General features: G+C 57.0%; 9 protein-coding genes across 9 annotated transcripts; 6 read left to right on the top strand and 3 right to left on the bottom strand.

The window, feature by feature from the left end:
* MAM_02425 (ATPase, AAA-type, core) lies at positions 1-4945 on the top strand (the record flags this gene model as incomplete). Its single annotated transcript, XM_040821224.1, has 3 exons — positions 1-2847; positions 2902-3177; positions 3239-4945. The coding sequence occupies 3 exons, from the start codon at positions 1-3 to the stop codon at positions 4943-4945; spliced, it is 4830 nt and encodes a 1609-aa protein (XP_040680638.1).
* A 1035-nt stretch (positions 4946-5980) lies between these two features.
* On the top strand, positions 5981-7035 carry MAM_02424 (Dihydrofolate reductase; the record flags this gene model as incomplete). Its single annotated transcript, XM_040821223.1, has 5 exons — positions 5981-6017; positions 6106-6184; positions 6249-6328; positions 6406-6880; positions 6954-7035. The coding sequence occupies 5 exons, from the start codon at positions 5981-5983 to the stop codon at positions 7033-7035; spliced, it is 753 nt and encodes a 250-aa protein (XP_040680637.1).
* Positions 7036-7359: 324 nt separating this feature from the next.
* Positions 7360-8077, top strand: MAM_02423 (Dihydrofolate reductase; the record flags this gene model as incomplete). Its single annotated transcript, XM_040821222.1, has 2 exons — positions 7360-7512; positions 7610-8077. The coding sequence occupies 2 exons, from the start codon at positions 7360-7362 to the stop codon at positions 8075-8077; spliced, it is 621 nt and encodes a 206-aa protein (XP_040680636.1).
* Positions 8078-8388: 311 nt separating this feature from the next.
* MAM_02422 (Ubiquinol-cytochrome c chaperone, CBP3) lies at positions 8389-9378 on the bottom strand (the record flags this gene model as incomplete). The annotated part of the gene is made up of 1 exon (XM_040821221.1): positions 8389-9378. One exon carries the CDS (start codon positions 9376-9378, stop codon positions 8389-8391), a length of 990 nt encoding a protein of 329 aa, XP_040680635.1.
* A 333-nt stretch (positions 9379-9711) lies between these two features.
* MAM_02421 (3-oxoacyl-[acyl-carrier-protein]-synthase) lies at positions 9712-11139 on the bottom strand (the record flags this gene model as incomplete). The annotated part of the gene is made up of 3 exons (XM_040821220.1): positions 9712-9891; positions 9950-10672; positions 10738-11139. 3 exons carry the CDS (start codon positions 11137-11139, stop codon positions 9712-9714), a joined length of 1305 nt encoding a protein of 434 aa, XP_040680634.1.
* A 953-nt stretch (positions 11140-12092) lies between these two features.
* Positions 12093-14889, top strand: MAM_02420 (small oligopeptide transporter, OPT family; the record flags this gene model as incomplete). The annotated part of the gene is made up of 8 exons (XM_040821219.1): positions 12093-12687; positions 12890-13229; positions 13285-13503; positions 13554-13749; positions 13805-14010; positions 14064-14090; positions 14139-14353; positions 14402-14889. 8 exons carry the CDS (start codon positions 12093-12095, stop codon positions 14887-14889), a joined length of 2286 nt encoding a protein of 761 aa, XP_040680633.1.
* Positions 14890-15639: 750 nt separating this feature from the next.
* MAM_02419 (cold response protein 1) lies at positions 15640-16328 on the top strand (the record flags this gene model as incomplete). Its single annotated transcript, XM_040821218.1, has 3 exons — positions 15640-15675; positions 15822-16001; positions 16092-16328. The coding sequence occupies 3 exons, from the start codon at positions 15640-15642 to the stop codon at positions 16326-16328; spliced, it is 453 nt and encodes a 150-aa protein (XP_040680632.1).
* Positions 16329-16985: 657 nt separating this feature from the next.
* MAM_02418 (pyruvate dehydrogenase protein x component) lies at positions 16986-18137 on the bottom strand (the record flags this gene model as incomplete). The annotated part of the gene is made up of 1 exon (XM_040821217.1): positions 16986-18137. One exon carries the CDS (start codon positions 18135-18137, stop codon positions 16986-16988), a length of 1152 nt encoding a protein of 383 aa, XP_040680631.1.
* A 748-nt stretch (positions 18138-18885) lies between these two features.
* On the top strand, positions 18886-19797 carry MAM_02417 (uncharacterized protein; the record flags this gene model as incomplete). Its single annotated transcript, XM_040821216.1, has 1 exon — positions 18886-19797. One exon carries the CDS (start codon positions 18886-18888, stop codon positions 19795-19797), a length of 912 nt encoding a protein of 303 aa, XP_040680630.1.
* Positions 19798-20014: the final 217 nt, after the last annotated feature.

Below are 20014 nucleotides of genomic sequence, written 5' to 3'. Positions count from 1 at the left end.
ATGGTTAACAAACGAAAGAGGGTGTTGGAGGACTTCGACCCCAACAAGTCTGACTCCGAGGACGAGAACTTCGACCCGTCAGAGGCTCGAGCACCAAAAAGTTCCAAGAAAGCTAGACCGTCTCGCGGCGCTCGCTCCGGTGCCGTTCGCAGGAGAGGTCACAAATATCAAGGCTCCGATATTGACGAGGATGACGAAGTTCTGTCCGACAGCCTTGGCGAGGACTCATTTGTCGAAGAAGACTCGGAAGACCAAGATGCACCTGTGAACGCCGCTGGCCGTCGAACGAGAAAGGCTGCCAGGACTCATCACAATTACCGAGAGAGCAGTGCTGATGAGGAGGCGGAGGCCGTGGTGAGCGACTCGGATGACGCAGGCCAGGATGGCCAAGGCCTGGATGAGCCTGCAGCGAGAAGGCTTGTAAGGCTCAAGGTCCCCGGTGGTTCTTCTGCAGGGGTTAAACGGAAAGCGACAAGAGCCAACACTGCCGATGCGGAAGACTTTGTCGAGTTGTCCAACTCGGGTAGGCACGCAGTGCTATCTCGCGACTCGCGTAGCCGTAGCCCCGAGGCGTATTCCCGAAAACGACGATCTTCTCGCGCTGTGAAAGGATTGCATGCAGCCCCCGAGACCATTGACGAGGCGACTCTAGAAAGCGGTAGTCGCGCTGCTGACGATGCAGACGAACCGGATGAGTTGTCTCACGACTACAAGCTTGCCGAGAAAAAGGACGATGAGGACGCTGACATGGCGGATACGACCGCCGTTCCTGTGCATGATGCAGCTGAACCCGAGAAGGAAGCTAAAGTCGTCGCTGAAACTGCTGCAGATGCAGTCGAGGACGACGAAGACGACGATGTCCCCGTTACGCGCAGGACTCGTGCTTCACGAGCCGCTGCCAATGCTGCCGGTGCACCGAATGAAGACAAGGTGGAACGCACAGGTGACATCAATCCAAATGCCCGGCGTCTCACGCGAGGCCGCTCCAAAAAATCTACTCCAGAGCCTAGTAGCGACTTTGAGCCTGGTGATGACTCGGAGGAGGAGGCCATGTCAGAAACAAAAGGCGAGGATATTGAGAGTCCCACGCCAAGAGGAAGAAAAGAAAGACGAAGTGCACGCAACTCTCGCCACGGCGGCAACTCGGGCGACGAAGAACTCGACGTTGACTTGGATGAGCTGAATGAGGAGGCCCGTGAACTCCGGCAATCATCAAGGAGACCTCGCCGACGAGCAAGAGACGAGTCACCGCCCATTGTTTACCAGGAATCTCGTCGTGCTCGGACCAGAGTGAACTATTACATGCCGCCCTTGACCGCAGCTAACATCGAGGAAGAGGAAGCTGAGGACCCGGCCCCTACTCCAGCTCGACGACGCCGCGGAGGCGCTAGTATAGGATGGGAGAGGAACCTCAACACCACGTTTGGTCCCTTCGGAGGCGGTGGCGGTGGCGGTTCGCTTCTCAACGGGCCGTGGGGTACCGGCGCAGCTGGCGGCGTTGATTCCGACAGCAGCGATGATGAGATGGTTCACCGTTCTAGTGTTGCTGTGAATGTTGGCATGACCCCAACATCTGGTGCTCCGGCCGGAGGGTTGCTTCCCGGTGGCCCCGGGCTGAACACCGAAGCAACGCCTAATGTTGGTAAAATAAAGGATAGAAAGGCTCTTGCAGATGCAGACCCCCTGGGCGTCGACATGAATGTTGATTTCAGCAAGGTTGGGGGTCTGCAAGGTCACATTGACCAGCTCAAGGAGATGGTTCAGCTTCCTTTGCTGTATCCTGAGCTATTTGCCAAGTTCCACGTCACACCACCTCGCGGTGTCCTCTTCCATGGTCCTCCAGGTACCGGTAAAACGTTACTGGCCCGTGCTTTGGCCAACTCGGTCGGCTCTGGGGGTCGAAAAATCTCGTTTTATATGCGCAAGGGTGCCGATGCCCTCAGCAAGTGGGTTGGTGAGGCAGAAAAGCAGCTGCGGCTGTTGTTCGAGGAAGCCAGAAAGACTCAGCCTAGTATCATCTTCTTTGATGAGATTGATGGGTTAGCTCCTGTTCGATCCAGCAAGCAGGAGCAAATACATGCCTCCATTGTGTCAACTCTGTTGGCTTTGATGGATGGTATGGACGGCCGTGGTCAAGTCATCGTCATTGGTGCCACCAACAGGCCTGATAATATTGACCCTGCCCTTCGACGCCCCGGCCGATTCGATAGAGAATTCTACTTCCCTCTGCCGGATATTGAGGGCCGTAGGTCCATTCTTGATATTCACACCCAAGACTGGGGCCTATCTGATTTATTCATGGCTTCCCTTGCCGAAAAGACGAAGGGTTATGGCGGTGCTGACCTTCGAGCTCTGTGCACGGAGGCAGCGCTCAATTCCATCCAACGAACGTATCCTCAGATATACTCCTCCACGGAAAAGCTCGTCGTGGATCCGGCCAAAATCAGTATTCACGCCTCGGATTTCATGCTATCCATCAAGAAACTCATTCCTTCATCTGAGCGTTCGGCTACATCCGGCGCGAAGCCTTTGCCCAAGGCTGTGGAACCGCTTTTGCGAGCTCAGTTCGGCGAAGCAAAGCGGTTGTTGGATGAATTGCTGCCCAGGAAGAAGAAGACTACGGCTCTTGAAGAGGCCATGTACGAACAATACAATGACAAAGACCATGGCTTTGCACGAGAAGCTATGCATCAGGAATTTGAGCGGTCTCGAGTGTTCCGGCCTCGATTTCTCATCTATGGTCCTCATGGAATGGGCCAGGCGTACATTGCTTCCGCCGTCTTGCATTACTTTGAAGGCGTTCATGTACAGAATTTTGATCTGCCAGCGCTTCTCGCTGACGGGAGGGTAGGTTCTGCCGGCTTGCTTTTTATTGCCTTCTTGCTTTCTAACGGCTTGCAGTCTATGGAACAAGTCATTGTCGGCCTCTTCACCGAAGTCCGTCGCCACAAGCCCAGTGTCGTATACATTCCCAATGTTGATGCCTTCTACGCGGCTTTGCATGGCACCATTGCGTACATGACCTTCAAGACCATGTTGAGGTCTATTCCACCAACAGACCCCGTGCTCTTACTCGCTACGGCTGAATGCGCTAAAGATGAGCTACCTCCTCAGTTGATGCAGGATCTTTTTGGAATCTCGCGCAGGAACAGAATGGAAATTCCACGACCAGAGAGGGTAGGTTGCAAATGCTGCTCTATTCTTTGTTTGAGTGGAAATTAACTCAGATGTTGCGTAGAACAATCGAATGGAATACTTCAGTGCGACACTCGCGTACATCAAGAAGAAACCGGCCGAGTTCCCTGATCCCGAGAACCGGAAGAAGAGAGTTCTCGAGGAACTTCCCGTTGCGCCTCCTGTCGCAGAAAAGCCGCCAACGAAGGAGCAAGTGAAGGCTCTGAAGAGAAGAGACCATCAGTGGCTCAATGCCCTCAAGATCCAGCTCCAGCCTATCATGGACCAGATCAATCGAAAGTACAAGAAGTTCAGACAACCCGTCATTCCTCAGAGTCACATTGACTACCTCTTCGCCGAGTCTGATCCCGACTTTGTTCGACCAGATCTAGCAGGAGGAGCCGTTCGGCCTTATGAGATTGTCAAAGACAAGCACGGCAATGAAGTACTACGAGACACTGCCACCGGCAAGTGCTATTACAATTTGGAGACGACTACGATTGAGGAACGGCTGTCGAATGGATTTTACGCGCGGCCACAGGACTTTTTGTTTGACATCAAGGCGCTTGCCAAAGATGCCAGGAACAGTGGCGACAAGGAACGGACGCTCAAAGCCAATGAGCTATTGAGCAACGTAGAAGTTGACATCGCTAGTATCGAAGCCAACAATGCGGCAGTCGATTGGGAGGGCTTGCACCGACGCCAAGTTCAGCGGGCGGCCGAAGCAGCGGAGAAGGAAAGGAAACGCAAGGCTATGCAATCAATCCTGGAACGCGTGCAATCTGACCTCGGCGGAGGCAATGATAGCGACTCGCAAGGACCGCTCACGTTGGGCGAGACAGTTCCTGGATCTCGCACAACCGCCCGGTTCCAGCTCCGAAGCCCGCTGTCTAATGGTCAAGAAGAGACTGCTGGGCAAGATCAAAATCGATCGAGTAACGGCACGGACGGGCTGTCGAGGGAGCGTGATGTCCACATGGGCGGAGTAGATGGTTTTAGTCAACAGGCAACCCAAGCATCAGTTATGGGACCACCGGCAAGTTGCGAGAACGAGTCTACCAAGGTGACGGGAATGACACAGATTTCGCAAAGGTCGGCAGTTACAGCTCTACCACCCGGGGTGTCGCCTTCGGCTGTGCTAAACGATGCCTCGACCACCAAGACATCTGATCCGTCGACACATCGGTCTTCCAACCTTAGCACTCAGCTCACCAATGGCAACCACGGCGCGCAGCAGAGCAGCGGCGGAGGCGAGCAAGACGCGGAATTGCTAGACACGCTTCTGTTGCCGAGCCAGGCAACACCTAGCGACGAAGCTTGGCATTACCCGCACGCACACGGTCTCGCACGGGGTCAAAGAGCACCCGGGACTACTAATGTGACGGGTAGTCAAGTATCAACTCCGTCCCAGGCTCGCCGCTCCAGTGGTCAACCTGGCGATGCATTAGCCCAGCCATCTCAGGAACAGCAGTCGCAAGAAGTCGCGGGACTGCGTTACACGGGCTCGTCCGCTTCGCAACCACCAGAAGTTGAAAGCTCAATCGACAACTTGCTGCATGTTTTGACTGACGGCACATCGGGCTGCACGATTGAGCAACTGGAGCAAATCAACCGAGAACTAATGGACGAAATTTGGAAATCCAGACACGAGTGGAACCGCCATGCTGTTGTTGTGCACCTGGGTGGGGTGTTTAACGATGTGATATCAGACATCGAGCAAACCCAAGGTCTAGGGTCTTTGAGTCAGCGCGAAAGTAATTTGGAAGTATAAGAGAGGCGAAAAGGATGACATAACACAAGAGGAGGGGATATGGCCAGTTGGGTAGGATGCTGACAATGTCTTGAAATTTTATTTTCGTGTCTGCCCCCCTCTCTTTTTATTTTTTTTTTAATTTTTTTTTTGTACTACGAAAGCCTAGCATGTCCGTGGGAGTTTTTTTTTTAGTTTTTTTTTGGTTGCAGCAAAACTACACGAAAGAAGATAAACGCGCCGAAGGAAGAAGAGCTAGAGTAGAGTACCAGCGAGCATATGACTCTTGTCGATGATTTCAATTCTTCTAAAAATAACACACGTGTGTGATGGCTGTCACTAGTGCGTTGATGTACTGAAACAAGGCCATCATTAGCCCGAAAGGAACTGTCAAATCGCTGCTCCGCCATATGAGCGACAAAAAAACAGGGGACATACAACACTAGGTATTCGCTGGTCGTCACCGACCCAACTACTAATCCAGCGCTTGCCAGATTCTCCTGGAAGATCGGACGGGTTTCTGAGCTCTGCTGGCAGCTATGGTCGTATGTACTAGATCTGATGAGTAATACATATATAACCCTTTCAATCCCTTTTTTTTTGCTCTAAAACTTGGGGCATCAACCACCATGGATGGCTTTTTTTGCCGGTGACGGAATTAATTTGTTTTTTTCATGTCTTTGTTTGCGTGTGCTGCCGTGTCGTGGTTTCTCTGCCCCAGTCGTATTTTGTATGGAAGCTTTTCTGCTCAACGTGTTCCCACTACTACTACTTACCTAGGTTAAAGCTTGGCCTTGGCAGGGTCTATCCGGCCCGGGCAACGGAGCAACCAGATGGATCGCATCGTCGTGGTCGGAGCTGCCCCGGACATGTCGGGCGCCGGTGCCTCGGCTCCACATGCAGAGTCGAGGGGTCAGTCAACTCGAGACCGTCGCATGGCATCGCCGCAGCTTCCCAACCTGCCACCATTCAATAGCAACGCATTTCGTCTCCCTTTTTCCCAAACTCGAGATTTTGCCGACCGAGACTTGCAACCAACAACGAAACAAGCAGAAAATGGGCGGTGGACGCATCGACTGCTATCTGGACATAGGTACGCCGCCCGCCCGTCATCTGGGGTTCCCAACACCAACCCCAACACCTGGCATGGCCGTCGACTTACGCGTCGTCGTGAACCACAGCGTCCTTCTTCAGCTACATTTGCATTGAGGACCTGCGCCGCAATCTGGACAAGCTAGCCGCCCACGGCGTCGAGGTCGAGTGAGTCAGAGGTCCATCTGCGAAGGCGAAAACCACCCGGTTCGACAGGAAACCGACGGTGCAGCGCAGCGCAGCCCGCACGCAGTCTGACCCGTCTCATCAGGTTCCATCCCGTCTTCCTCGGAGGCATCAACAAACTGTCCGGTAGGCATGACCGGGTCCCCCGCACCATGACACGCGCCCAGCAAGCTGATCGTCCGTCTCGAAAACAAAAACAATAGGCAACAAACCGCCGTGGACCCTGCCCGCCAAGGCCAAATACCTCAGCCACGACACCCAGCGCGCCGGTGCCCGCGTCGGCATCACCAAGTTCCAGACGCCCGAGGACCTGTTTGAGCGCGGGAAGACGCAGTCGGCCCTGCGGGCCCTGCTCTTCATCAAGGCCAACCACCCCGCGGACAAGTTCCTGTCGGCGATGCACTTCCTGGCGCAGCGGTTCTGGACGCCGCCCAACGCCGATGTCGTCGACGAGTCCAGCCTGCGCGCCCTGCTGGCCGAGGCTACCGAGACGCCCGGCGGCGGGGCCAAGCTGTTCACCGAGGCCGACGTCGACCGCATCATGGACGGCAGGGCGAGCATGAAGAACAAGCTGGCCGAGGACACGGGCAGGGTGGCCGAGTCTGGTGCGTTTGGGTGCCCGTGGTTCCTGGTGACCAATTCCAAGGGCGAGACGCAGCCTGTCTTTGGCAGTGATCGGTACGTGTGTGACGAGGAGAGGGGGCGAGTTTCAAAGGCGCGTCTCGCTGACTCTTTTTGCTGCCGCCGTCAGGTTCAACCACATTTACATGCATCTCGGCATTCCGTTCCAAGACGTTGCGATTCTGCCGCCGCCGTCGGCGTCCAAGTTGTAGCCAAACATGCATGTATGTATATATTAATTAGTATATACATAATATATATGAGTGCAGAAAAGCCCCGACGACTTGGTCCCATGTACCTTTTATTCTTGTAACAAGGGCCATCTTGTACGCCGTAGCGAAGGTGATTGAGACCATGTACTCGGTACTTCAATGTCCCCACTCCACTCACTCGTCACTTGAGGCCGACAACCCACCGGTCCCCGCGCCGCGCCGTCAACGTTCACCGTCTCAGAGACGTACTCGAAAATCGAGGCCAGGAATAAAAACCCCCCCGGCCCCTCGCGCAATGCAATGCCATCCACGCACAACCCCGCCATGACCGACGTCGCCACGATGCAGCCCGAGCTGACGCTCATCGTCGCCGCCACGCGCAGCATGGGCATCGGCCTGAACGGCACCATGCCCTGGACAGGCCTGCGCAGGGAGATGCAGTATTTCGCGCGCGTCACGACGCGGCTCGCGCCCGGGGTAATTGTCCAACCTTGAACCCTCCCCCTTCCCCCTTCCCCCATGCCACGCGATGGCCGGGCAGGGCACGCGGCTGACGACACGCGAGCACGGCCAGGCGCCCCCCGGCTCCGTCAACGCCGTCATCATGGGCCGCAAGACCTGGGACTCGATCCCCGCCAGGTTCAGGCCCCTGCGGAACCGGCTCAACATCGTCGTCTCCCGGCGGCACCCGCCGCTGGAGCCCGCGCCCTCGGAGCCGGTGAGGGTGTCGTCGCTCGAGCAGGCCGTCGAGTATGCCGGGACGCACCCCCTCGTGGGCAGGGTGTTTGTCATGGGCGGCGGGCAGACCTACGACGCGGCGCTCAGGATGGACGCCGCGAGGAGGGTGCTGCTGACGAGCATGAAGATGGACTGCGAGTGCGACACCTTTTTCGGCCTCGACCCGGGGCGGCGCGAGGCCGCGGCCGCGGGATGGCGGAGGAGGGGCGTCGACGAGTGGCGGCGGTGGACGGGCGAGACGGGCGACGCCCACGCCGACGAGGCCGGCGTAGCGTACGAGTGGCAGATGTGGGAGAGGGAGTGACGGGAACCGCGGCGGCGTGGGCGACGTCACCATCGATCTCCTGGGAAGCCCGAGCCCGAGCCAGAGCCCGAGCCCGAGCCAGAGCGGCCGGGAACCATAATGTACATTTGCTAGCTCATCTAGTTGAACACGGCGGCAGACCATCATCTGGCCGGATAGACTGCACGACGGCGTGCCTCGCCCTCTTGCACGCACGCCTTGAATCATACGTCCCTTGACCCCCCCGGGGGAGGGGGAAGACTTGCCCCTTTGCAAACCCACCCCGTGCAGTCCTTCGTCCCCAGCCGGGTGAGGCCCTCGCTGCCCGTCACTCATTCACCCTGTTGGCCTCCCCCGCCCTCAGACGCCTTCTTGAACGGCTCCTCCAACCGGCTCCAAAACACGTCCACGGGCTGTCGCAAGACATCGCCCGCCTTGTGCGCAAAGTCCACGTCGCTCGCCGCCTCGAGCGACGCCAGACTCGACCTCATCCACCCGACAATCGCACACAGCGCCCTCGGGTCGGCCTCGGGCGCCCCCTTGAACAGGTTTCTCCAGACGGCGCTCGCGAGGATGGCATCGCCCTTGATGAGGCCTTCGTCGTACGCGAGCAGCAGCCCGCGCCACTGCACGAAAATATCCTTGAGGTACCGCTGGCGCAGGGCGCTCGACGTGATGCTATGGTCGACGTGCATCTTCTTCTCGCAGTCGAAGAAGAAGTGGTCGACGAGCTGCTGCTGCCAGTTGCGGAAGACGTCGCGCTCGAAGCAGCGCACGCGGGCCTGGAGGAGATAGAGACGGAGCATCGTGACGTGGGACCAGGTGCTGAAGCTGGGCTGGAGGCCGAATGCTGTTTGTTTGCTCCCCTCGCCCGAGGCGTCAGTTTGTGCGTGCGTCTTGGGAGATTTGAAAAAGGGGGGGGGATCTCTCCACGGCCAAGACAGGAGCATCGTTGTCCACGTACTTTTGTGCCACACATTGCCTGCGTGTGCGGGCGTGCCGAGCTCCTCGCCGTCCTCTAACCTCTCGACCTGGTCGTTGTTGCGTGCCTCCTCGGATATGTGGTAGTCGGCGGGCTGCGCGCAGATCCTGTACAGCCTCTCGGAGGCACCGAGCACGCGGTACGACTCGCCCAGCGTCCTCATGCCCAGGATCCTCCTTTGGGGCGTGTCGCTGAACCGCCGGGTCGGCGCGCCGTGTGGTGAGCACGTCGGTCGTGAAAGCTTCGGCGCCCTTGCCGGGGCGGCCCTGACGCCGGACACGCGGATTGCTGCTGCCTGGAGGAGCGTCCGGGCCTGTGATCTACACGATTCGCAGACCATGGTGATTCGGGCTCGACTTGGACAAGGAAGACGCTGCTTGGTCAAGGTGATTTGGAGGATGGGAAGGGGATGTGGTGCGGGATGCTTGCGGCGGTGGGAGCCGCGAAAATGAAGCTTGGAGCTCTTTGGGATGCCAGAGAAATTGTCGGCTCGCGCTTGGTCCGTGCGTCAGCCACCTTTGAACGTCTATGACGGCGACATCATGGGAATGCAAGCTACAATCGGCATTGAGGAACGAATATTTTGGCTAAAAAAAAATCATCTCTTCATAATCTAGTTGGTTTTATTGCGTAGATATTGCTAGATACAGAGATACGGTGTTTTCTACATAGTTTACAGAATGCCTCGAGTGTTGGACAGTTTCGAAAACACCAACGTGCTGTTCGTTCCGCCAAAGCCAAAGCTGTTGGACATTGCTACCCGGACTTTTTTCTGTTGGGCTGTCAAGGGAACAAAGTTAAAGCTGATGCCGACGTCGGGCTTGTGTAAGTTCTGTGTAGCTGGTACAACGCCCTATAACGGCCGTCAGCTCTGATCCGCGAGCGTCTTCTATTGAGCGGACAGGACCGACCTCGTGTATTGAGAGAATGGCAAAAAGAGCCTCTATGGCTCCCGCAGCTCCCAGCAAGTGGCCGATTGCTCCCTTTGTGCTGCTCACTGTGACCTGTGATTCTGTCGATACCCCCTCCTGCCCGAGCATGAGCCTCCGGATGGCGGCCGCCTCTGCCACGTCTCCAACTTGTGTACCGGTTGCGTGTGCATTTATGTAGTCTACCTGTAAAGGTTTCACACTGGCATTTTTCAGAGCTCTCTTCATGGCCAGAAATGCTCCTTGTCCATCTTCTCGGGGAGCCGTCATATGATATGCGTCGCCGCTGCAGCCATAGCCCTTTACTTCGGCATATATTCGAGCCCCTCTGGCCCTGGCATGTTCCAGCTCCTCTAGGATACAAACGGCAGCCCCTTCAGCAACGACAAAGCCGTTGCGATCTGCGTCAAACGGCCGACAGCTGCCGGACGGGTCATCGTTGTAGGCCGTGGACAAGGACCTCGCTCTACCAAAGCCAGCGATTGTGAGTGGATGAATGCATGCTTCAGAGCCACCGGCTACCATGACATCTGCATCGCCCATGGCAATAAATCTGGAGGCATCGCCAATAGAATGTGCACCGGTGGTGCAGGCTGTAGTGGCAGCGTGGTTCGGTCCCCGAAAGCCATACTTCATGGCGATGTGACCCGCTGCCATGTTGATTAATATCTTGGGGACGAACAACGGAGAGACCTTTTTGTATCCCTTTTGCATGAAAAGTCAGCATTTCAATCTTCCGTCCGCGTTTGGGGGTGTTTACAGCAGCTCACCTCGGTATGGTGTGCCAGGCTAGTCTCGTATATTTCGTCCAAATTGCCGATGCCACTACCCAAGCACAGGCCCGTAGCCTCCATGTCGTCCACACTCGTCACGTCCCATCCGGCGTCTTTCAGAGCCATCTCGCTTGCTGCAATGGCGTATTGTGTGAAGGTAGACATTCGTCTCTGGTCGGAGGCGCTAAGCCAGTCTGTGGCCCTCCATTGGCTTGGTTCACTTCCAACGGGGACAACGCCGGCAACGGTGCTGGTCAATTCTTTCCATCTTGCCTGGGGCTGTCGCGAAGCAACGCTGACGATTCCAGACTGGCCGGCGAGTAAGCGGTTCCAGGTTTGTCGAATGCCTACTCCAAGAGGAGTGACGGCGCCTAGCCCTGTAACTACCACGCGGCGCATGACGAGGGCCGTGTCATGTCGAACCAAGGATGGGGGCGGGTGAGAATCAAGGATGCTGTGACGGGGCTCTCCCGATGTTCGCGATGCCGTACGGAGTATGGAGCAAGTATCAAGTGTTTTATGCAACCAAGCACCAAGTCGAAGTCGAAGGCGGCAAGGATGAGACGACAGGCGCCGAGATAATCGTTGCTTCAATCAGCAAGCACGCCTGTTGTGCTTGCCATGTTCATCATTCCCTAGGTACGTTACTTGAGTACCTAGGAGCTCTGTACCTGTACTCTGTGCTCCGTGCGAGTCCTCAGTGCTTACGCAGCCACGTAACATGTTAGTAAGCCCCACCACCGCCTTTCATCTCTGCCGATGGAGGCGCTTACGGCTGCCTCGGTGGCTTTTATTGAGGACAAGGCTCAATTCAATATAACCAACCCGACGACCCCGTGTGAGTTTGCCCTCTATTGCCGTCATCTTTTGTCTACGGCCTCGCCTGCATTCGTCGACTCACAACTCCATCATCACAGGCAATGGCATCCTCCTGCTAGACCATTAGATGTGGAACTTGACAAATTCGGAGCCGGCAGATTGTACTCACTCCCCCCCTTCTCGACGTTCGTCATCTTTCGCGCCCATCACCAGCCGTCATCCACGACACTGGCAGTCAAGCTTAGAGGACAAAGAGTTGGACTACTTCCCATGTTTCACGCTCAAACGTCGACAGAGGTCCTCAATTGAGCCGAGTCCCTTGTCACATTATGCATATGACTGGCCAGCCTTCACTCAAACGCTGCCCCTATAATAATACATCACTCCTGCCTTCATCTTTCCTGATCTAGTCCCACACCCGGAGCACAAGATATCCGGCCTCCACGACTGACCGCCATGTGGAGCTGATTGAAAGCGAATACCTCTCACCATACCGTGATATCGCGAGGCCGGCTGCGTTGCTCTGGCTCGCCATGAGTGTGGAACTTGGCCAACGGCGAACGAGCGCCGAGTCAACGGGCTTTGATGCTGGCATCGGCCCAAGCTCGAGGCCCTCGTTATCCCACCAGCGCTCTGCGTCAATTGAAGGGCTCAATGAGCACGGGTCTGCATGGGACCAGAGCCATGACGGCCATGGCAGCGATGACGACCAAGCCTCTGAGCATGAACTCCTCATGGACCCAAACCTCCCAGATGATGAACATGCTGAGGCTATTGAGATGGGAACCAGAAATGCCCGGAAGAGACGCGACGAGGAGGATTCTCCATTTCCCGAGGTTCGAGCGGCTGTTCGCAGCTATGACGAGGACATGCCTTGCAACACTGTGAGGGCATGGGCCATTGGCTTGAGTCTGGTTGTCGTGGGCGCCTCGATGAACACGCTCTTCTCTTTGCGACAACCATCCATTTCCATCGGGCCACTGGTTGCCCAAATCATTGCGTGGCCCATTGGTCATGCATGGGCTCGATTCATGCCCAGGAGAAAATTCACCACCTGGGGCTTCACATGGACTCTCAACCACGGCCCCTTCAATATCAAGGAGCACTCCATCATTGGAGTCATGGCCAGTGTGTCATTTTCGGTGGCATATTCAACTGACATCATCCTTGCGCAGCTCATCTTTTACAAACAGAATTTTGGAGTTTGGTTCCAGCTACTACTGACAATCTCGACTCAGTCGCTGGGGTATGGTATTGCAGGAACAATGCGCAAATTTTTGGGCAAGTCCGTCGTCTTCATCCCGACCCTCATGATTACTAACTATTGCAGTCTACCCTGCCTCCATGATATGGCCAGCTAATCTGGTAGCCGTAACCATGATGAATACCATGTATGAGAAGAACGAGGCGCGAGACCCGTCAGTTTTTGGCGGCAATATGCGTAGACTTACATGGTTTTCCCTCGTCACCATCGGGGCGTTCGTTTATTACTTTATCCCTGGATTTCTAGCCCAGTGCTTGAGCGTTTTTGCTTTTGCCACCTGGATTGCGCCTCAGAATCCAGTCGTCAACCAGCTGTTTGGTGGCACAACCGGGCTATCCTTGCTTCCCATTACCTTTGACTGGACTCAAATTTCGGGCTGGGTTGGGTCGCCCTTGATTCCGCCCTGGTGAGGTTGGACGACAGACACGCTTGTCTGTTGCAAAACGTGCTGACTGTTCCAGGTACGCAATAGCAAATACTTTGGTTGGCGTGGTTGCCTTCTACGTCATTGGATGTTCCGCTCTTCACTTTTCCGGGGCCTGGTATGCTGAATTTCTACCCATGAGCGATGCAAATACCTATGATAATACCGGCGCTCCCTACAATGCCTCGCGTATCCTGAGCCAGGACTTTACTCTTGACCAAGAAGCGTACGAAAATTACTCGCCGCTATTCCTGAGGTGTGTGATTGCACTGCTTGATGCCACGCTCAATCAGCTAACATGCTCAGCACGACATTTGCCATGTCATATGGTCTCTCTTTTGCAGCCATTTCATCTCTCATCGTATACACCTATCTCCACAACGGCAAGCAGATTTGGAAACAGTACCAGAACAGCGCAAATGAGAAACCAGACATTCACATGAAACTGATGAAGAAATACAAAGAGGCGCCAGACTGGTGGTACATGGGCCTATTCCTTATGGTAAGCCAGTTTTTTTGCGGATACGGCGCGCCTCCTGTCTAACTTGGGAGCACAGATGCTCGCAATGGGCTTGTTTACCGTGCTTGCATACCCTACCAAACTCACCTGGTGGGGGTTTCTCCTTGCCGTGGCGATATCGTTTGGCTTTTCGTTGCCAATTGGCATCATCGAAGCCGTCACGAACAATCGAATTGGCTTGAACGTGCTGACCGAGTTCATTTTTGGATACATCCAGCCGGGGCGGCCGTTGGCTCTGATGATGTAGGTCTTATCGACCAGGACCAATGGCAGAGGCATGAACTGACAGACTACAGCTTCAAGACCTTTGGATACATCACCATGTAGGTACGACGCTCCCACTGCTGCATGCGACATGCTGACTGCCACAGGTCTCAAGCACTCAGCTTCGTGTCTGACCTCAAGTTTGGACATTACATGAAGATACCTCCGCGGACCATGTTCTGGGCCCAGGTAGTCGCCACCACCTTCTCGTGCTTCATCCAAATCACAGTTCTCAACCTCGCACTCGCCTACATCCCTGATATCTGCGACCAACACCAGCGCGACCACTTCACCTGCCCTGGCGGCCGAGTCTTCTTCTCAGGTACGTCGATGCCGTCCGCCCTGGGCCACGTCACCTAACGACGTCTAGCCTCGGTCATCTGGGGCCTCATCGGTCCAGATCGCATGTTCTCGCCGGGCCGCATCTACTCTGCGCTCTTCCTCTTCTTCATCCTCGGCGCCGTTGTCCCCATTGCCGTCTACTTTGGCTTCAGGCGCTACCCCAAATCTCCGCTCCAGTATGTCATGGCGCCGCTAATATTCGGCGGCGCAGGCACAATCCCACCGGCGACGCCATTGAATTACTTCTCCTGGGGCATTGTGGGGTTTATATTCCAGTACTGGGTCAAGAAGAGGCATTTCGGATGGTGGAGGCGTCTGAATTTCCTCACGTCGTGTGGGCTGGATTTGGGATTGGCCCTGAGCACCTTGTTCATCTTCTTCGCCTTTCGTATGCACGGAATCGACCCGCCCAGGTGGTGGGGGAATGAGATTGCGGACTCAACCATGGACGCGCAAGGGACGGCGGTACAGGGACGTGTGGCGAGTGGTCAAGTGTTTGGGCCGAAGAGTTGGTGATTTGCCATGGAGCGACGGGCTGTTTGCCTGGGCGGCGCTGTATAGAAGAAGGACAGACGAATGGGTCTCTTCGAAGACGATACATGCCAAGGTTTCTCGGTCGGAAGAGATGGCAGTGGCGTCTACACTGTACGCTCGAAGAGGACGTGGTCTCTGCGGGCAGGCGTTCCCATATATAGGGCCACGTAGAATACATACCAGGACATTTTTGTCTTTTCTGTTTTGTTTACTTGCCCATCCTGCTCTGCTTTGGTTTCCTCTCTTCAGAGAACCCCCACCCGGCTCCCATGCGACCAAGATGCTATCCATCAGAGACCACTGCTGACACGTCGGGGAAGAGTGTCTCGAAAGGCAACCCACCGAGAGGTGCGCATCGCCAGATTTCTCCGTCAAAAAAAACACATGCTTGTCTCGAACACAACGCAGCCAGAAACAGTCGTCAGCCATGCGCCTGGCCGGCACCCTCGCGCTCGCGCTCGCCCAGCATAACGTAACCGCCGAGTCCCTCATCCCTCGCACCAGACGGGGAAATCCGCTCAGGTCAAGCCAGTCCAGGTCCAAACGACGGCTCGACAGCGGCGGCCCTTGGCCCCTTGGCTGCCACGTCGGGAGTCGGGACCGCGGGCTGCAGATTACTGATTCCAAGCTCCGACACGGGCCGACAACGACGGCAAGCTCAACCCACAAGATGCTGAGATTGGGCTCGCACAAGCGACCCTTTCGGGGAGTGGAGCCCTGTACTTGTCCTGTATGTACACCGCCCGAGGCCAAGGACAAGGACAGGAAGTACGTAACGTTAGTCCGCAACAACGAAGCGGCCTCGTCTCGTCCGCAGGCAGCCTACAGGCAAGGCACGCACGGGTACCCATAAAAGCACCCCGTCCGTCTCCCCATTCGTTTCAATGTGGGAAATTTTTTTTTTTTTATAAAAGCTCTTCGCCGCCCCCGCCTCGACCGCAGTCCGACATCAACAAGCCAAAAGACCACACGTCGGCATTCCCTGGACATTCGAAAAATCCTTCAAAATCCTCGCAACCGTCCACGTTTCGCCACCATTGCACCCCCTCCAAGCTGGCAATGCCCTACGAGCCAACACGCCGATAGAGACTAGAGTAAGCCGCTCCTCCTCCTCCTCCTCCTCCTCCTCCTCCTCGCCCTGCCCGTCCGTAGCAGACGTTTTTTTTTAATTTACCCCTCTGCAGCGACCCCTTTTATCCACCGCCACCATGAGCGAGCGGCAGAGCGGAGTAGTCAAGTGGTTCAACGAGGAGAAGGGATACGGGTTCATCACACCAGACTCCGGCCCCGACCTGTTTGTGCACTTCAAGGCGATTGAAGGCGGCGGCTTCAGGTCGCTCAAGGAGGGGCAGGCCGTCAGCTTCGAGGCCGTCCAGGGACAAAAGGGGATGCAGGCGGACAGGGTCCGCGTCGAGAGTTAACGCATCGACACGACGGCCAGATTTTTGGGGCGCGGGAGCCATGGCCGTGGGAAAATGATGGGGGTTTTTTGAAATCAGGGGTTCCTCTTTCTGTCGCCTCCCCGTGCTGTTATCCCTGCGTGGTGGCCAGTCGGCCGGGGGAAACTGGGTGGTGCTGTGCGCGACGCGAGGTCTTTCGTGGAGGTGGCTTCTCAGGGCCGGCGGCGTGGTCTGGCTGTGGGCGGTCGAGGGGCGGTTTTTTTAATTCCCCGTTGCCGTCGTGCCCTTGTCGACTAGGTTTCTCTAGATGGTGAAAATATTTTGTAGCTGTTGACCACGACGACGACGACGATGATGGCAGTATGTCGTACGTAGCTGCGTACTTGTTGTGAGCGCAGCTCCCCTTCCCCTTGCCCTTCTCCCTGCCCTCCTCGCTCCTTGCCTCTCCGTGTCTCCTCTGCAAGGCTGCCTTGCCTGGGCTTGCTGGCCACGGGGTGGGAGGTACCTACCCTCCTGATGTGCCTGGTAGCCCCGGGGTGTTTGTGCAGGGTGAAATGCTCCAGCTGCCCATTGCAGTGGACTTCTCGGGCACATGTGTGCGTATTGAGTCTATTCGAATATAGTTACATGAGCGCCAAACACTTGACCGGCTGGTTTTGTCCCGTCAAGGACCAAGCTCTACAGCACCAATCTCCCGGGCTCTTTCTCCAGGATGGCCTTGCATCTCTCCAAAAACACGTGCGCTCTGTGCTCCTCCTCCCTCGGCACAACAAGACTAAAGACGTTGAGGCCGTTTGAAAATCCAGGGACGGTACGGATGCCCCGCTCACGGACGACCTTGGTGGGCTCGGCGGCCAGCTCGTCGATAATGTCCATCTTCGTGGCCGACCGTTCCGGAGGCTCGAACCGTGTGCCGGGGGGGACGGCCGAAATCTGCGGCAGGTAGACGCCACGGGTACCCTTGGCTGCCTTGATCTTGTCCAGGCCGAGAACCCGATCAAACAGTTCGCTGGCGGTGGGGGCGCGATTGGCGGGAGGCAAGTTGTCGTTGGCGACTTCGGCAGCGCGGCTGATGAACGTCGAAAGGGGCATGAGGACGCCCAGAGTTTTTCGGATGCGTTCCTGGACCTCGACCACTTTGCCGAGGGACACGGGGACGTTGATTTCCATGGGGAGCAGCTCTGGCTCGCGAGGTTTGGGCTCCTCGGGCGCCGCGGCAGCGTGCTTCCTCTCGGCGACCTTGATGTTGCTCAGGTCCAGGCGGGACAGCCTGTCAAAGCGCGACGACGCGGCGGCCGGACTGTCGGCGTCGATGCTGCCCAAGTACGCCAGCACGTCACCCTTGAGCAGGCGGCCGCCTGGCCCCGTGGGGATAATCTTGCCGACGTCGTCCTTGCTCAGGCCATTCTGCTTGACGAGGTGCTCGACCGACGGCATCAGGGGGTACTTTTGCGCCTGAGACTCCCCAGTCGACGCTCTTGCTGTGTGCTTGGCCTGCTTCTCGGGGACGGCCTCGGCCCGCCCGGGCGCAGCAGCCGATTCGTTGCTACTTTGCTGCTGCTGCTGCTGCTCGTCCGCTGGAATCTCGAGCATACTAATGTCGTCGCCTGCCTCGGCAAGCACTGCAATCCGAGTGCCGACCTGCACGGCCTTGGCCCCGTCCTGCGCCATAATCTTCATCACGATACCATCGTCCTGGGCCTCCACGTCCATGGTCGCTTTATCCGTTTCGATTTCCAGCAGGACATCGCCGGCGCTGAAGGTCTCGCCCTCGCCGACCTTCCATGTGGCAATGTTTCCTTCGGTCATGGTCGGGGACAGAGCGGGCATGACGAAATTCTGCGCGGCAAGGCATCGCGCAGAGCTCGTGAGGGCTGTGCGTTCGGTTAGCAAGCAGGCAAGCAGGCAAGAAGAACACATGCCCCGTGAACTCGTCGATCCGAACAGCAGACGCATCAAGCGCGCAGCACGCATCCGAGGACGTACGCACCCCGAGAAGAAACGGCCCTCCCAACAAGACGAGCCGAAGCTCGGCAAGCACCCGCCAGAGACGCCATGACAGCTCGAGTGAGCAGTCTGACGTGTATTCAATCAAAATATCTCGGCTTGTGGAGAAATTGGCGCGGGCGGAAGGAGACGAGCTTTCGAAAAGCTGCGCTCGAAAAACATCTAAAAGAATAAATCTAAAAAAAACTCGGAGCTTTGGAGCTGTTGGGGAGCGCCGATATTATTAGCACCACCAGACAGGGCGGACGAGCACCAAGGATGAGACCAGTTGACAGCAAAGCAGAGCCTTAGGGGGCCACTCCGGCACGCACCGACCAACGTCGAGCTGCCAGGGATAAAATAACGCCGGCAGCCGGTGCGCATAAAGCCTGGGCCAGGTGCAGATATAATTGTGTACGCTGTCCATGCACTGTCGGCGCTAAACCAGAAATGAACAAATCACCCATCCCGATTCATCCCCATCCCTCAAATTTTGAGCACATCGACGCCGGCGCTTACGCACGCACGCAACCACACCACAGAAATATCGTCGCATCTCCGACTTACCGATCGAGCGGACTCGGCTTGCGCAATGGCCAGTGTCTCGCGGGGCATCGCCCTGCTGCCTCTGCCGCTCCGAGCCCTCCCACGCCCGTGCCCGGCCGCACCGTCCCGACTCTTCACAACCTCGCTCCTCCGACTGCGAACCGCGCAACCGGGCTCGCTGCCTCCAAAGCAAGCCAAGAAGACGCCCTACAGACCGTCGCCCCCAGCGGAAAACCGTACAGCCGGCGCGCCCTCCCGGTACGCATTCGTCAAGAGCCTCTCGTCGAAGCAAACCCCCACGGTGCTCTACGAAGCGCCCTCCCACTTCTGGTTCTACTTTGGCTGCTGGTCCAGCGGCGTCGCCATCCTCTCGTGGACGGCGCTCACGGGGCCGACGGTCGTCCAGCAGCCCGACGGGACGCCGCAGTGGGTGGGCTTCGTCTTTGGCGCGTCGTACGTGCTCCTCGGCGCAATGGGCTTCTACCTGCTTTCCAAGACGCCCAACATTGTCAGCACGATACGCGTCTTGCCGCCGGCGCCTTCTCCCGCCGGCGCCGCATCCCCGCGGCTCGAGGTCACGGTGAAGCGGATGCTGCCGGTCCTCAGGCCGAGGACCGTCACGGCCGGTCTCGAGAGCGTGGCCCTCAAGTCGAGGTTCTCCCTGCCCGAGGAGTACGTCCCCGAGCTGGCGCGGCTGGAGCAGAGGAGGAGGGAGGAGCAGAGGCGCGAGGCGCTGCGCAGGTTCGACATGGAGCATCTGCTGACCATGCCGTTCCGGAGACTGGGCAGGACGCTTGCAAACATGTTTCGCGGGGTGAGGAGCGCGTGGACAGACATGGGATTTGGGGTTCTACGCGTCGACGGCAAGGAGTTCAAGGTCGACGTGACAAAGGGTTTTGCGCACGACGGCTTCAGGACGCTGGAGCAGATTGTGGCCGTGGGCTATGCTGCAAAGTAGGCCACGTCGTTGGCCGTCCCGGAGACGCAGGGGCACGGCAGAACGGATGGCCTGCCGTGCCGCGCCGCGCCTCCGGCTTCCTCGGGCACGTGGATGAACAAAGGGGCGAGCATTCGGACGGACATTGTGCATTGTGCATGGCGTGCGATGGCATCCGATGACGGCGTTGACAGGCGAGACCAGACCGCATGGTTGCGTAGGTAGACTCTTGACAAGC

This window comes from Metarhizium album (assembly GCF_000804445.1).
Source record: "Metarhizium album ARSEF 1941 chromosome Unknown scaffold_4, whole genome shotgun sequence".
NCBI lineage: Eukaryota > Fungi > Ascomycota > Sordariomycetes > Hypocreales > Clavicipitaceae > Metarhizium > Metarhizium album.
Note: the sequence above shows the minus strand (reverse complement) of the source record. Positions and strands in the feature narration are given on the sequence as shown.